At 41.0% G+C, this 16,190-nt stretch overlaps 1 protein-coding gene across 1 annotated transcript in view; it reads left to right on the forward strand.

Annotated features, from left to right (window-relative positions):
• DOCK2 (dedicator of cytokinesis 2) overlaps nucleotides 1-16,190 on the forward strand; it is a 505,601-nt gene that overhangs the window by 51,500 nt on the left and 437,911 nt on the right. The window contains exons 7-9 of the mRNA XM_077824538.1: nucleotides 2,021-2,156; nucleotides 4,426-4,580; nucleotides 11,039-11,120. Coding sequence (XP_077680664.1) covers nucleotides 2,021-2,156; nucleotides 4,426-4,580; nucleotides 11,039-11,120 — 373 coding nt within the window. The remainder of the gene's footprint in view (nucleotides 1-2,020; nucleotides 2,157-4,425; nucleotides 4,581-11,038; nucleotides 11,121-16,190) is intronic.

Genomic DNA, 16,190 nt, shown 5'->3' on the forward strand with positions numbered 1-16,190 from the left:
CATTTCAGTTGCTTTTGTCAAAGTAGATGGTGGTGTTTTATGTTGACATTAACAGAATTATTAACTGGAGCTCTTAAAACCCTGCCCCCACTCCAGCTTCAAATCCTCTACTATCTGTAGACTCAACGGAAACATGATGCAGGTGCAGAGAGAATATTTTCTTCTTTTCATTCTGTTTAGCTGGTTCAATTCAATGACTTGTTGATTCAAAGTTAAGAAACCAACTGGAAGTTGAAAAAGCAGGAAAGCTTGTTTTCTTCTTACAATATATGAATAAATACTAGGTGTGAGAGGATGACATCTAACACTTCTAAAATATTGAAGGACATGGTGACCAGACACTGAGTTCAATTCATTAACTAAAGATAATAATTCCTTTGTATAATCATTTTTAAATGAGAAACATGTTTAAGAAAAAAAATACTAATCTATCTAGCACTCTTATGATAGTTTTACTTAACATTTTAAAATGTTTTTTACATTTTAATTGAATTTGCATTTCCATCCAAATAAGCTTAACATAAATCACAGGGAAGAAATTAAATCATGTAGTAAATAAGAAATACACCATTCACCATTGTTTAACATAATCAAAACGTAAAAAAAAAGCATCTGAATAAAATAAGGTAAGCTATACAATTGCCTAAATAAATGTGTATCGATATAGTGCGTTGTCCTGGTTAGCAAAAAGAAGCATCAAATGTAGTGTAAAGACTGTCATTGGTCACAAATAATGTTTCAATGATTCCCAACTAATGAGAATCAACGTTTCCTTTGGAAAATAACTAAAAAGTACAAGTGCAGAAGCTGATTAAAATCAATAATTTAAATCAAGGTTCCCTGCTTGCTGATTGAAATCAGAATGACAATTGTAGGTTTCAGAGTAACAGCTGTGTTAGTCTGTATTCGCAAAAAGAAAAGGAGTACTTGTGGCACCTTAGAGACTAACCAATTTGTTTGAGCATAAGCTTTCATCTCACAAAAGCTTATGCTCAAACAAATTGGTTAGTCTCTAAGGTGCCACAAGTACTCCTTTTCTTTTTGCGAATGACAATTGGTAATTAACATTTTGAATTTAAATCTGTCAGCCCTGGGGGAGGCTCAGGTGTTGGGGGTTGAGGGTGCCCGTCTGAGAGGGGGGAGTGATGAATTGCTGTGGGCACAAAAGAGGAGTGAGGAGGTGCTAGGGGCAGAATGGGTCACTGGGGGTTGCTGGGGTGCGAGAAAAATAGTGCTGGGGCACAGACTGTGTTTGTTCCAAAGAAAGCAGGGCTCTAAGAACAAGATAGAACCTGGAAGGGGGCAGATTTCTATATATGGAAGACACACCCTATGGTGAGAGTGTGGAGTCTTGAGGAGTGCCTCCCCTTTTCTCTACTCAGGGTCTCAATTTTGGTGGAGGGGAGAATCAGTGGGTAAGGGATCTGGAGAGGAGGAGAGTTCCAAGACAATGGTGAAAGAACCAAGGAGAATGGAGAGGGTGGGAAATGTTTGGCAGAGGAATCGAATTTGGCAGAAAGGGTTGAAGCCAAATGGAGCACACTGAGAGGGTAGAACAGACTGACATGAAATAGGAGGGGACAGACAGAGATACTTCATCACTCTACTGGGGAAGGCTTATACCCTAATAAGGAAGAAGAGGCAAAGTCTTCATGAAGTCAACTCGTGGTCTGGCTATTGCTCAATTTTATTTTACACGATAGGCATTTGGATACTGTAAGCATAGGTGGCAGTATAAAACCCTAATATGGGTATGTAAAGGGAAAACCAAAGCTTGAAAAAAACTGTGAGGAAAGATGTTTCGGTTTTTTTTCCTTACTTTTGTTGAAGATACTGAGCATCATCAGATGTATTACTTAAATTATGTATGTTCTCCTTGTTTTATTAAACTGAACTGACTGCTTCAACATTCCAAGCAGCTTATTATGAATCCCATTTCAAAAACTGTCAGTTGAATGTAATTTGTTCGAGAAGAGAATAATCCCATTTTATGGAGTGATTTTTTTTTCAATCTCCACAGGATACTTGAGCTAGATTTAATAGTTAGAGATGAAGATGGAAATATCTTGGATCCAGATAAAACCAGCGTCATTAGCCTATTTCATGCACATGAAGAAGCTACTAATAAAATTACAGAGCGAATTAAAGAAGAAATGGTATGAACAATTTGCCAAAATTGGCCTTTCCTTTCAGAAAATGTTAATTCAGTTTACAGGGTGTTACCTGTTTGTTTAAACTTGATTTTTCTCCCAGTAAAACCAATGGAAGTTTTGCCACCAATTTAAAGGAGCAGTTTCTGATCCCTAGTTGATAAATTATGGAACATGTCATCTCAGCTGTAAATATTTACTTTGTTTTACCAGACTTTGTCAAAATTTGCCTAACAGTGACTTCAGCAAGTTTCTCTGTGCATTGAATAAGATGAAAAAGGGCAACTGTTGATCTAACCCAACAACTGAAGAATAGACATGAGTGTTAATGACTGGCACTGGATTAAATACCTGGGCAAAGATGTCAAATCTCAATGTCTAAAATAAGATTCTTAAATGAATGGCTAGCCTCTGATGTGGTTTGAGTTCCACAACTGCTAGTTTGTAGAATTAGAGCAGAAGAACATAAGAATGGCCTACTGGGTCAGACCAAAGGTCCATCTAGCCCTGTATCCCACCTTCTGACAGTGGCCAGTGCCAGCTGCCCCAGAGGGAATGAACAGAACAGGTAATCATCAAGTAATCCATCCCCTGTCACCCATTCCCAGCTTCTGGCAAACAGAGGCTAGGGACACCATCCCTGCCCATCCTGGCTAATAGCCATTGATCGACCTATCCTCTATGAATTTATCTCATTCTTTTTTGAAGCCTGTTATAGTCTTGGCCTTCACAACATCCTCTGGCAAGGAGTTCTACAGGTTGACTGTGTGTTGTGTGGAAAAAATATTTCCTTCTGTTTGTTTTAAACCTGCTGCCTATTAATTTCATTTGGTGGGCCCGAGTTCTTGTGTTAGGAGGAGGAGTAAATAACACTTCCTTATTTACTTTCTCCACACCAGTCATGATTTTATAGACCTCTATCATATTCCTCCTTTGTCCCTTTTCCAAGGTGAAAAGTTCCACTCGTCTTCATACGGCAGTCATTCCAAACCCCTAATACTTTGTTGCCCTTTTCTGAACCTTTTCCAATTCAAATATATCTTTTTTGAGATGGGGTGATCACATCTGCTTACAGTATTCAAGATGTGGGCATACCATGGATTTATATAGAGGCAATATGATATTTTCTGTCTTATTATCTATCCCTTTTTAAATTATTTTCAACATTCTGTTCGCTTTTTTGACTGCCATGCACGTTGAGTGGATGTTTTCAGAGAACTATCCACAATGACTCTAAGATATCTTTCTTGAGTGGTAACTGCTAATTTAGACTTCGTCATTTTATATGTATAGTTTGGAATGTGTTTTCCAGTTGCTGCTCCTATTGAATTTTGGCCACTTACCTGGGACTTAGGAGCTTTATTTAGATACCAAGTCTTGAAAATACTGGCCATGGGATATAAGCTGCTGCCAGTTAGTTGGTCTGACTCTGCCAAAAGGTTGAATGCGTATGAGAGAGGAAGTGGGTAAACTTAACAACTCTTGGCATGCTTGCTGATGATGTCAAGGTCTACATGATCAGAGCACACACATAATCTGCAGTCACATTTTAAAACATGGCTCACATGATTACACTTCATTGTCTTTATAAATATTAAATTTATCCCAAGAACTATCAAGTGACATAAGATTTGGTCTTTTTTTTTCTTATTGATCACAATGTAAATCAAATGAGGCATATGTTAAAGAACAAAATGTTTGAGTGAATTATGAAATCTCCAAATCATGACTACCATGAATAATGCATCGTAAATCAATATTTAACACCACATTCCTTGTTGTCAGTCAGAAGCTCAGTTGAATAAACAGTGCTTCCCAAATGTGGAAAGGTCATCACTAAGCAATACAAGACAGATTAAAGCCCTGCTAACCTGAGTCACTTCTAGAGAATTGTATTGTATTCTTTCTTTAAACATGTAGTGCAAGGTGCAATCACTGATTAAAACATCAGAGGGTCTCATATATACTTTCTTTAAGGACAGTCCAGGAACAGATTCACCGCTCATCACCTTGTTCATACAGGCTGTGTATGTGAGTGAACATCTTATGCACTGTCCAGCATTTTAGGAATGTATGGAGCAGTGGTTAGGTGCTAGGAAAGACTGTAAAGTGTGATACATGTTTTAGGCTAAATTCTACCCCACTATGTTCCTTAAATTGAGAGCAGAACTGGGCCATTTTCAGACAAACCTTGAGTATAGAGCAGTAAGTGCAGGTCTTGCTGGCATTCAAATTAGTTTGGTCGAATTAATAATTTTCCTCTTTCTGTGTGTAGTCAAAGGATCAACCGGACTATGGAACATACTCCCGAATCTCCTCATCCCCCACGTACAGCCTTTACGTCTTTGTAAGAAATTTTGTATGCCGAATAGGAGAAGATGCAGAACTCTTCATGTCATTATATGATCCCCAGAAACACACAGTTATAAGGTAGGCTATATTATTTTCCCCGGGAGAATGAATAGTAAAGTGAGTTGCTCAAACTGGAGAGGGAGTGTAATGTCCAATGTATACACAAAGGGGAAAACTGTAAAAGAAAGTTTTAGAAGGAAAAACCACATGCACTGCTGGAATCTAGTGATGCTAGGCTGGAGTATTGTGTAATAGCAAACAACTAAACTATATTGAGAGCAAATGGACCAGATGGTCTTGGCTTGAGTGTGCTCTGAAATCTTAAGTGACTGCTGATATTGCTTCAGAGCTGACTGATTTCCACATTGTGTAGGATTTCTTGAGCAAAGATTAATGAAATGTTAAGTCAGTTTTAGAGTTTGTTCAGTCTTCGTTTGGAATAACTACTTGCAGTCGATGTAGCAAGTGAGGCATCAAATGTTGTGAGTTCAGTATGATTGGTCTAAGTCCAGCCTTAACCACTCAATCAAAACAGTAACGCATTTGGGCAGAAGCTGAGCTGTTTGTTCAAATGTGTACAAAAATAAAAGTCAAGGTCACTGTTATCGCTGGTAGGCAGACAACCTTGAGGCAGCTACAGACATTCAGTAGATGGACAGTTTGCTGCTGTGAAAAATGTTTCTTTGCCTCATTGCCAAAACAGAAGCTTTTGCAACAGGCAATGGAGAATACAAACATCTGACCATCAACAGCTAAAATGTGTTTAATTATGAGAGTTTCCATCACCTTGACTACCAATGCCTAGGTGATTAGTATGGAAGAAATTCTATTGATGGGAAAAGCAGGGGATTATGTTTATATGTAGGACCATATAGGAGAATCAAATAATACTGGATTTTAGGATCAGGACTGGAGCGACAGAACACTTACATAAGACATACACACATGCTCCCTTTCTATTGAGCAATTCTTATATTTGGGTTATAAATTAATCTGACAAGTTCTCAGATTTGAAGATTGCTGTACTGGATTCATTCTTTGACGAATTGTGTGTTTTTTGGGAAGAAGTTTGACAAAACTAGCAATGTGCTGTAAACTTGCATAAGGAGACTTTTTTGTTCTCTTTTCCAAATGGGAAGACAGCAAACAATGGGTAAAATTTAAAAGGGGCAAATCCCTAAATGCTGGGTGCAGGGCAACCCAGTAGAGTTCCAGCTCTTTGCCCTTGAGATCTTGGCCTTTTGTGGCTTTGTAGCTGTGCATATCCTACTACCCTCTTCAATCAGTTACTCTGGGCAAGGCCTTCTGCTGCTACAAAGAAGGTGGGAGAGTGGTGGTTGTTGGTAATGGGATAGCACCTATAGGCCCTACTGTGCTAGGTGCTGTACACACATGTAATAAAGAAGACAGCCTCTAATGCCAAGGAGCTCACTGACCAGGCACGTGAAGGCAACAGGAGGTGAAAAACAAACAAATGGGGCCCAAGAGGAGAAAAAAGAAGTACTGAAACTATTATTTTAAGTATAATAAACTGCGCTAATAGGGGACACACTCTCTAGTCACTGTTCAGAAATTAGTAGGTATTGAAACCAGGTAAATTCAAGGATGTACAGAAGGAGAACAATGTAGTAGCATTGCCATTTTTTCATTTGGGAGTTGTTCACATGCATAGGGATGGGGGTTCCACGACCGCCACTCCCAAAAGGAGGAGGAAGGTGGTGGTGGTTGGACTCCCTCCAAAGGGGGACTTAGTCATGTGTCTGCTGTCCTGACTGGGAAAGCCAAGAAGTGTGCTGCTTGCCAGGAGCTAGGATTCACGATGTGACAGAGAGAGTACCAAGACTCATCCAGCCCTCGGATCGCTACCCCTTCCTGCCTGTCCATGTGGGCACCAATGATATTGCCAAGAATGACTTTGAGCGGATCACTGCAGACTACGTAGCTCTGGAAAGAAGGATAAAGGAGCTTGAGGTGCAAGTGGTGGTCTTGTCTATCCTCTCTGTAGAAGGAAAAGGCCTGGGTAGAGACTGTCGAATCATGGAAGTCAATGATAGTTACGCAGGTGGTGGTGAAGAGAAGGCTTTGGATTCTTTGATCATGGACTGGTTTCCAAGAAGGAGGATTGCTAGGCATAGACGGGCTCCACCTAACAAAGGCAGTGAAGAGCAACTTCGCAAGTAGGCTGGCTAAACTAGTGAGGAGGGCTTTAAACTAGATTCACTGGGGAAAGGAGACCAAAGCCCTGAGGTAAGTGGGGAAGGTGGGATACCAGGAGGAAGCATGAGCAGGAGAGCACAAGAGGGGAGGACTCCTGCCTCATACTAAGAAAACTCGCTGATCATCCTGCAAAAAGCCTGGGAAACCAGCAGGGAGAACTGGAAGTCCTGACACAGTCAAGGAATTACGATGTGGTTGGAATAACAGAGACTTGGTGGGATAACTCGCATGACTGGAGTACTGTCATGAATGGATATGAACTGTTCAGGAAGGACAGGCAGGGCAGAAAAGGTGGGGGAGTTGCATTGTATGTAAGAGAGTAGTGTGACTGCTCAGAGCTCCGGTATGAAACTGCAGAAAAACCTGAGTCTCTGGATTAAGTTTAGAAGCATGAGCAACAAGGGTGATGTCGTGGTGGGAATCTGCTATAGACCACCAGACCAGGGTGATGAGGTGGACGAGGCTTTCTTCCGGCAACTCGCAGGAGTTACTAGATCACAGGCCGTGGTTCTTGCAGCCTCCCAATATCTGCTGGGAGAGCAATACAGCAGTGCATAGACAATCCAGGAAGTTTTTGGAAAGTGTAGGGGACATTTTCATGGTGCAAGTGCTGGAAGAACCAACTAGAGGCAGAGCTCTTAACCTGCTGCTCACAAACTGGGAAGAATTAGTAGGGGAAGCAAAAGTGGATAAGAACCTGGGAGGCAGTGACCATGAGATGGTTGAGTTCAGGATCCTGACACAAGGAAGAAAGGAGAGCAGCAGAATATGGACCCTGGACATCAGAAAAGCAGCTTTTGACTCCCTCATGGAACTGATGGGCAGGATCCCCTGGGAGAATAACATGAAGGGGAAAGAAGTCCAGGAGAGCTGGCTGTATTTTAAAGAATCCTTATTGAGGTTGCAGGAACAAACCTTCCTGATGTGTAGAAAGAATAGTAAATATGGCAGGTGACTAGCTTGGCTTAACAGTGAAATCCTTGCTGATCTTAAACACAAAAAAGAAGCTTACAAGAAGTGGAAGATTGGACAAATGACCAAATCACATACAAGGTCAGCTCCCAGACTATGGCAGTGGGCAGCACAGTATGAGGAGGAGGTGACCAGCTCTCTGTGGAGAAAGAAGTGGTTTAGGACTAAAGTAACTCACTTAGTCATCCTGGTTAATGTTGTTTCGTCGTTGCTGATCAATTAGGGAACATGCTCATTTAAAGTTGTGCAACGCTCCCTTATAATGGTTGCTTGACGGCTGCCTGCTTTGTCCACTACTTGCAGGAAGAGCAGCTAGTTGGTGGGGGCTAGGAACCAGGGTGGACTGGCAGCCCCTAATCAGTTCCACGCTCCCCTAAGTTCCCTGTGCAGCAGCCACCCAGCAGGCTACCAATTACCAGCAGTTCAGCTGTCCCTCCCCGCACTGCCATGTGCTGCTCCTGCCCTCTGCCTTAGAGCTGCTCCTGGGAGCCTCCTGCTTGCTGTATGGGGGTGGGAAGGGGGCTAATGTCAGGGTGTCCCCCTCCCCACTGCCCCTGCCCCAGCTTACCCCTTCTCCATACAGAGCAGGGTGGGGACAGGGCAGGGCTCAGGATGGAGCCCACAGCTGCTGTTTCAACTTCCTGATCTTTTTAAAGACAATGTACTTAGTTGGGTCAGCATACTTAAAGGGGCAATGCACATCTCTCTCTCCTCCCCCCCACCCCCGAACACACACATGGTGTGTGTCTCTGTCTGCCATGCTGTCTCCCCTCCCTCCATTCGTGCTGCCTTGTCATGTGTGAGGCTACATTAACAACAATGTGTTAACCCTTGAGGCTCAGCCGAGTGCTAGTTCATCATTTAGCAGTAAGGCATTCCCTGGGAAATATCCCACCCTCTTCCACACACTAACTTCAACACCTCAACTTCACAATCATCATTGCTGTGTATAGTATTCAACTGTATGTTTAAAACTTCTACTGTGTGTGTATATATGTGTGTGTATGTATATAATTTTTTGTGTGGTGACCTTTTTTTTCCCTGGAACCTATTCCCCCTTATTTACATTAATTCTTATGGGAAAGTAACATCGTTTTGCTTAAAGTTGCATTTTTCAGGAATATAACTACAACATTAATCGAGAAGTTACTGTATTTAGAAAAGCTGGATAAGGACAAGTCCATGGGGCTGGATGCACTGCATCTGAGGGTGCTAAAGGAGTTGGCTGATGTGATTGCAGAGCCATTGGCCATTATCTTTGAAAACCTATGGCGATCAGGGGAGGTCCCGGACAACTGGAAAAAGGCTAATGTAGTGCCCATCTTTAAAAAAGGGAAGAAGGAGGATCAGGGGAACTACAGGCCAGTCAGCCTCACCTCAGTCCCTGGAAAAATCATGGAGCAGGTCCTCAAGGAATCAATTCTGAAGCCCTTAGAGGAGAAGAAAGTGATCAGGAACAGTCAGCATGGATTCACCAAGGGCAAGTCATGCCTGACTAATCCAATTGCCTTCTATGATGAGATAACTAGTTCTGTGGATGAGGGGAAATCAGTGGACATGTTATTCCTTGACTTTAGCAAAGCTTTTGACACTGTCTCCCACAGTATTCTTGCCAGCAAGTTAAAGAAGTATGGGCTGGATGAATGGACTATAAGGTGGATAGAAAGCTGGCTAGATTGTCGGGCTCAACGGGTAGTGATCAATGGCTCCATGTCTAGTTGGCAGCCGGTATCAAGCGGAGTGTTCCAAGGGTCAGTCATGCGGCCGATTTTGTTGAATATCTTCTTTAATGATCTGGAGGATGGTGTGGATTGCACCCTCAGCAAGTTTGCAGATGACACTAAACTGGGAGGAGTGGTAGATACACTGGATGATAGGGATAGGATACAGAGGGACCTAGACAAATTAGAGGATTGGGCCAAAAGAAACCTGATAAGGTTCAACAAGGATAAGTGCAGAGTCCTGCACTTAGGATGGAAGAATCCCATGCACTGCTACAGACTAGGGACCGAGCGGCTAGGCAGCAGTTCTGCAGAAAAGGACCTGGGGATTACAGTGGATGAGAAGCTGGATACGAGTCAACCTTGTGCTCTTGTTGCCAAGAAGGCTACCCACATTTTGGGCTGTATAAGTAGGGGATTGCCAGCAGGGACATGATCATTCTCCTCTATTCGGCATTGGTGAGGCCTCATCTGGAGTACTGTGTCCAGTTTTGGGCCCCACACTACAAGAAGGATGTGGATAAATTGGAAAGCATCCAGCGGAGGGCAACAAAAAGGATTAGGGGGCTGGAGCACATGACTTATGAGGAGAAGCTGATGGAACTGAGATTATTTAGTCTGCGGAAGAGAAGAATGGGGGGGGGGGGTTTAATAACTGCTTTCAACTACCTGAAAGGGGGTTCAAAAGAGGATAGATCTAGTCTGTTCTCAGTGGTACCAGATGACAGAATGAGGAGTAATAGTCTCAAGTTGCAGAGGGGGAGGTTTAGGTTGGATATTAGGAAAAACTTTTTCACTAGGAGGGTGGTGAAGCACTGGAATGGGTTACCTAGGGAGGTGGTGGAATCTCCTCCTTTAGAGGTTTTTACAGTCAGGCTTGACCACTTCTCTTGGTAGTTCATTCCGAGGGGTAATTTGAGGTGGTTAAAAAAAAAAAAGTAATCATAATTACATAAATACTTTGTTGAGGTGGACTTACTCCATGGAAGATGAAGTTCATTTCTTTGTTTTGGCTTTCAAATGAGAGGTGCTTTCCCTTGGATATTTCCATCTGCGCTTATGCAATCTTGTGACGTTGGTGGATGTACTGTGATGGATTGGGCTTCTAATTGTTTTTCATTCATGCATTGTTGCAAGAAGTGAGAGATACTGGTTACTTTTCGGCACATGTGCAGGAGCCGGACTTGTAAACATAAAACTACAACATATTTTGACAAATGATTAAGTCGTCTGTGTTTTAAGCCTATACATTCAAATAGTCAAAAACAAAATATTAAAAATTGATGATAATGGGGCTGATGATGTTTCATATTTACTCAGATACAATAGAAATGGAATTTTTTTTGCTTAGTGTTTTAAAATGACTTTGGATCCCTGTTTTTGGGCACAAAAATGGCAACACAATATTTTCTTTGGGATGTGTACTTAGGAAAAAACGTTCAGTGACTGGAACAATGCGAAGAGTGAGGGAAATGGTCAAATCATGCATAATGAATCTAAAGATGTGGTACTGTATGGTATTCTCTTATGTGTTTTGTATTAAGCAGTACTACAGTACTTAATGACACATGGTGAAGAATTTTGTTAAATGACATTAACAAATTATTTCTTTCTCTCTTTAAACAGTGAGAATTACTTGGTGAGATGGGGGAGTAAAGGTTTTCCAAAGGAGATTGATATGCTCAACAATCTGAAAGTGGTGTTCACTGTGAGTAAACATTTTTCATATTTGACTAGATTTTGAATTTGCAAATAGGATTCTCATTTCTGATGATCACTCCCAGAATTTTTTGTGTTTTGGGGGAAGGCTTGAATGACCTCAGAAAGGAAGTTAGTCTGAGTAATTAAATGGAGAGGAGCATTGGCAAACTAACTCTGTTTGGATCTGAGTTTGCCTCCTACTATGTCATGTTTGATTAACCGGTCTTACTACTTAAATGATTTTCACTTCAAGTCCAATTAAGTTGGCTCATTACAAGTAATAATTTTAAGATGGAGGATGTTTGTGCACTCTGCTTATGGTTATATGAGCAAAAGGGTATATTAATGACCTAGTAGGACAGACAGAAATTATTTAGATGAAGCTGTTCGACATTTATTCATGTCTCTGATTTGTCAAATTATTTGGCAAAAGTTAATGTTCATACCATTACTGATGCAAATATCAAAATCTAGTAGAATTTCAGTACTAAACCTGTAGACAGATGTTGTATAATAAGCAGGGGGATGTAGATATCAATCAGGCATTCATATTGCAGAACAGTAACCAGTGATTCATGACATAAATATATAGAGATGAAGACATCACTAAATCAGTGTCACTGAATATTAATGAAAAAATTATCTAACCAACATAGTGACTTAGTTTCCCCAATCAAATGAACCTGAGGAACCTTGGAAGAGCCTTCATATTTGGAAATTCTCCTTACACGGTTAATGGGAACTTACTAAAAATGATAAACAACCATGCATATATTCGTAAATTATTTTCAGTGTAATGTTAAGGGTGTAAACTACATAATGTCCATAAATACTCAGAAGTGAAAAAAAGTGGTGGATGATATAGTTGTGGTAGGAGAGAATTTCTGAAAATTTTTTTCTTTTAGAACCAGATAATTTTGAGGCTCTATGATGTCTCTTCCAAGTGTGTCTCTAGTCTACTGAAAGAGCTGCTACTCAAACCCTAATTCTCAGCATCATAACTTGAAGCTGGACTTAAATGTTTTGCTGAGTTAAACTGGGGTTAAGTACACATGATTAACTTTAGTGGGGCTTAATGTGCTTAAAGTGATGTTGAAAGTCATATTGAAGCCACAAGCGGAGAATATTATCGCTGAAGAACAAGCTGGCTTTCATGCTGAAGAAGCACCACAGAACAGATTTTCAACTTTCATGTTCTATGTGAGAAGTACTTACAACACCAGCAAGACATCTACCATGTCTTTATTAACTTCAAGATGGCGTTTGACAGAGTATGGCATGAAGCTCTCTGGGCAGCCATGAAGTACAGTGTTGGTTGTAAGCTTATTCCAACCATTAAACAACTGTATTCCAAGGCCAGCAGTGCAGTTCTCATCAATGGCACAACAGGAAAGTGGTTTTGCATCTGATTAACTGGGTTTTAGCCCACGAAATCTTATGCCCAAATAAATTTCTTCGTCTCTAAGGTGCCACAAGGACTCCTCGTTGTTTTTGCTGATACAGACTAACATGGCTACCACTCTGAAACATATCACTGTCAGTCGACAAGAGCTGGAGACAGTGAAACAGTTCAAGTATTTCACTGATGAAAGATCAAAGGCAGAAATTCTGGCAAGAACTGCGCAAACAGCAGCAGCAGTGGCAAAGCTAAAGCCATTTTGGAGAAATAAGAACTTCCAAACTGAAACTTCTGTATGCACGCAAGATGTGGACCCTTAAGGCAAAACTTGAATGGAAAATACAGATAGGAGAGAAGATACTTCCGTAAAATCCTGGGCATCTCCTACTTAAACCACATCACTAATGAAGAGGTCCGCAACATCATCACCCAATGTACTGGGTCATATGAAGACCTCCTGATGACAGTGAACAAGCGCAAGCTGAAGTGGTATAGTCATGTAACAAGATTATCTGGCCTATCCAAGATCATCCTCCAAGGGACAGTACAGGAAAAAAGAGGTGGACAGAAGAAGAGATGGATTGACAACATAAAAGAATGGACACGAATGGACGTTGCAGAGACTCAAGCACTGACACACAATTGTCAGGGGTGGAGACAATTGGTTGCTCATCAATGATGGTACCCCAACAACCAATGCGGTTATGGGAGTGATGATGAATGTGCTTAAAAGCTCAGTTGAACCAGAGCAAAATCTTCCTTCTCATATACATTTAAATCTTTGTACTACACCCCTACTTAATCTATGATAGCCTCTCTGACTGATGCCTTTAGCCCTGTCTACAATAAAGAGTATCTTTTAGATTCAGGAGCTTTTGCAGCACTAGCTCTTGGGTGAGTAGATTGCCAATGCCCTCACCATTTTATTTAGAATCACTGGTGTTAGCAATGCTGGACATTGCTGAAAAAATATATGGATATCTTTTGTCTCGTCTCATTCTCAGGTCTGTGCATTATTTGGAAAAGTCTCCAATTTCATGTATAACAGGGGCCTGATCCAAAGCTCACTGAAGTTGAGGGAAACCTGAATACCCTTTTTGTCCTTTCTTTGAAACTCATTTTAACATACCGTTTCCCACAGAATGTGAAATATCTCCTCCTCTTTCCTCACATGCACTGTTGCCCTGTGCAGCGTTTTCCTGAGAATGAGATGGTATCACCATGTATAAGAGCTTTGTGTTGGAAGTGTGTTGGGCACAGTGATGGTGCGATATAAATAAATGCCTGAATGCCCTATTTGTGAGATGAAGTTGCATAAGCAAATCAAGTACAAGTATTGAGATAGTTAAGCTAAATTAAGCAGAAATATTTATCTTGAGTTAATTTGAAAGTGTACCATGAAATATAAATAAATAAATATGGTGCACAACATGGATGAGTATATGTTGCTGTACTTCAGCATTTTGTGACTTACTTTAATTACACAGCCTTAACATTACATACATTGGTGTTTTTTAATTTCAAGAAGAAGAGGGAAGGGGAAGAAAAGAAATTTGCCCTTTTCTGATATTTTAAATGTTCCCTGTTAGATTTCGAATTTGGCTTCTCATGAAGGTTAGTTGACTGGGAGAAGGGTCAGAGTTCAGACTTAATTAACTGATCACAGATGGGGGCATGGTGAGTTCTGACTTGAGCTTCTGCTAATGTAAGCTAGAGGGCAGCCTTCTGCAGGCTGGGTTAAAAAGGCAGCAGCACATCAGTTTACTTGAAGGCTGATGTATTATTTCCACTGAATACATCCGATGAAGTGAGCTGTAGCTCACGAAAGCTTATGCTCAACTAAATTTGTTAGTCTCTAAGGTGCCACAAGTACTCCTTTTCTTTTTGCGAATACAGACTAACACGGCTGCTACTCTGAAACCTATTGCTAAGGCTGCGAGTTTGTCACAGAAGTCACGGATGCCGTGACTTTCTGGGACTTCCGCAGCTGGCTCTGAGCAGTCAGCCTCAGCCGCTGGAGCAGGGGCCAGCTATTGGCACCCTGGGGTCCCCCAGAGCAGCAGCACCTCAGGACCCCAGGAGCAGCTAAGTTTTAGTAGGGGTATTTATAATAAAAGCCATTGATGGGTCACAGGATGTGAATTTTTGTTTACTAAAAATACCCTGCTAAAACTTAGCCTTACTAGTTGACAACAGAAAAAGTTAGACACAGAATTAAACTATTTCAATACAAGAAATTTCTAGGGAGCAGAAAGAATGGCCAAGATCTCCTAAAATTATGGGACCTGTAGCTTTTCCATTCTTGTAGTGTTCTCCTTGTTTCTGATGCTAAGGCCATGATTTGACTGCATTAAAATGACATATTATTGCTCATGCAAATAATCCCTGATTTATGGAAGCCCAGTCCACCCCTGAGCTTTCTAGACTAGAAAGTTCTGACGATTAGTGTGATGTCATAAAGGGAGCTGGCCTTTTTGGGAAGGCGGAAAACTTTGCAGACAACACTGACTGTGCTTAATGATTTTATTTTCAGTTGGGCATACATTTCCCAACTCCCGTCCCAATTTTTTTCTCCAAACTTGCCTTGGATGTACTTCTAAATTGAAACTGGTTACGTGTGGAGTTTCCATCCAGTGATTGGTAAATTGGGGTGTCACATTTGGAGAAGGAAAAAGAAAGTGGATATTTTTTTCCACTTTTTTGAACTGAAAAATGGCTGAAGAGATTTTGCTTCAAAATGTTAGCTATGGACCAAAAACATGAGACTTTCAAACTAAAAATGACTTCATGAAAACTTGCTGTGTGTGAGAGACAGGGGAACAAGGATATAAATTCAAGTCTTGTGCAATCCTAATGATATTAGTTGCTACCAGGCAACCACTAAACAATAACTGTATCCTCTCCTTTCCTGTTGTAAGTGGAAGTGAAAGAAATCTTATGACTGAGTCTGTCCTCACAATCTATCCCCAGTCTTGAAGATTCAGGATATTTGTATGAGCTTTCAAGCTCTTAGATGCTTATCCTACACAGATTCTGAAACTTTTCTGACTTGCAGTTCTTTGTTGTGCTGTGAGGATAATTTTTTAGTTTTCAGTAACATTAGAATAAATTACAAAGATTGCGAATCTCATCAGAAGCAATGAAACTCTACGTTCCATTTCTGACTGAACTCCCAAATTGCAGTCAGGCTGTTTCTCTGGATGTGGGCCAAAATACCATGATAAATACTTCTTTACAACATTGTGAGTTGACTACTTAAATGCATGTAGTAAATTAAGCCATACATTAGCTTTATCATAATCGTAAATTAAATCTACTCAAACTGATGATGGTGCAACTATTTGACTGGTGGTTACGCATTGTGAGCATATAACACCAATGCTCCAGGAATAGTGTGGTTTGCCTGCTGTTTCTGGCAGAGTTTGAGTTGCTATTGACCTATAAAACCTTAAATGTTTTGGGGACTGTCTGCTGGGGACTGCCTCTCCCCCATGTAATATTGCCACAACTGGGATCAGTGGAGATGCTCAGTCCTGAGTCTTGTTAGATGAAAGGAGAGAGACTTGAGATCACTCTCCCCGTGCTTCTGGGTCTGAAATTAGCCCATATTCACTCACCTTCAGGGAATGCTGCAGAGACCATCTATTTGCTCAGACATTTGAGGAGGCTTGAGTTGTC

This window comes from Eretmochelys imbricata, chromosome 8 (genome assembly GCF_965152235.1).
Source record: "Eretmochelys imbricata isolate rEreImb1 chromosome 8, rEreImb1.hap1, whole genome shotgun sequence".
NCBI classification, from domain to species: Eukaryota; Metazoa; Chordata; order Testudines; family Cheloniidae; genus Eretmochelys; species Eretmochelys imbricata.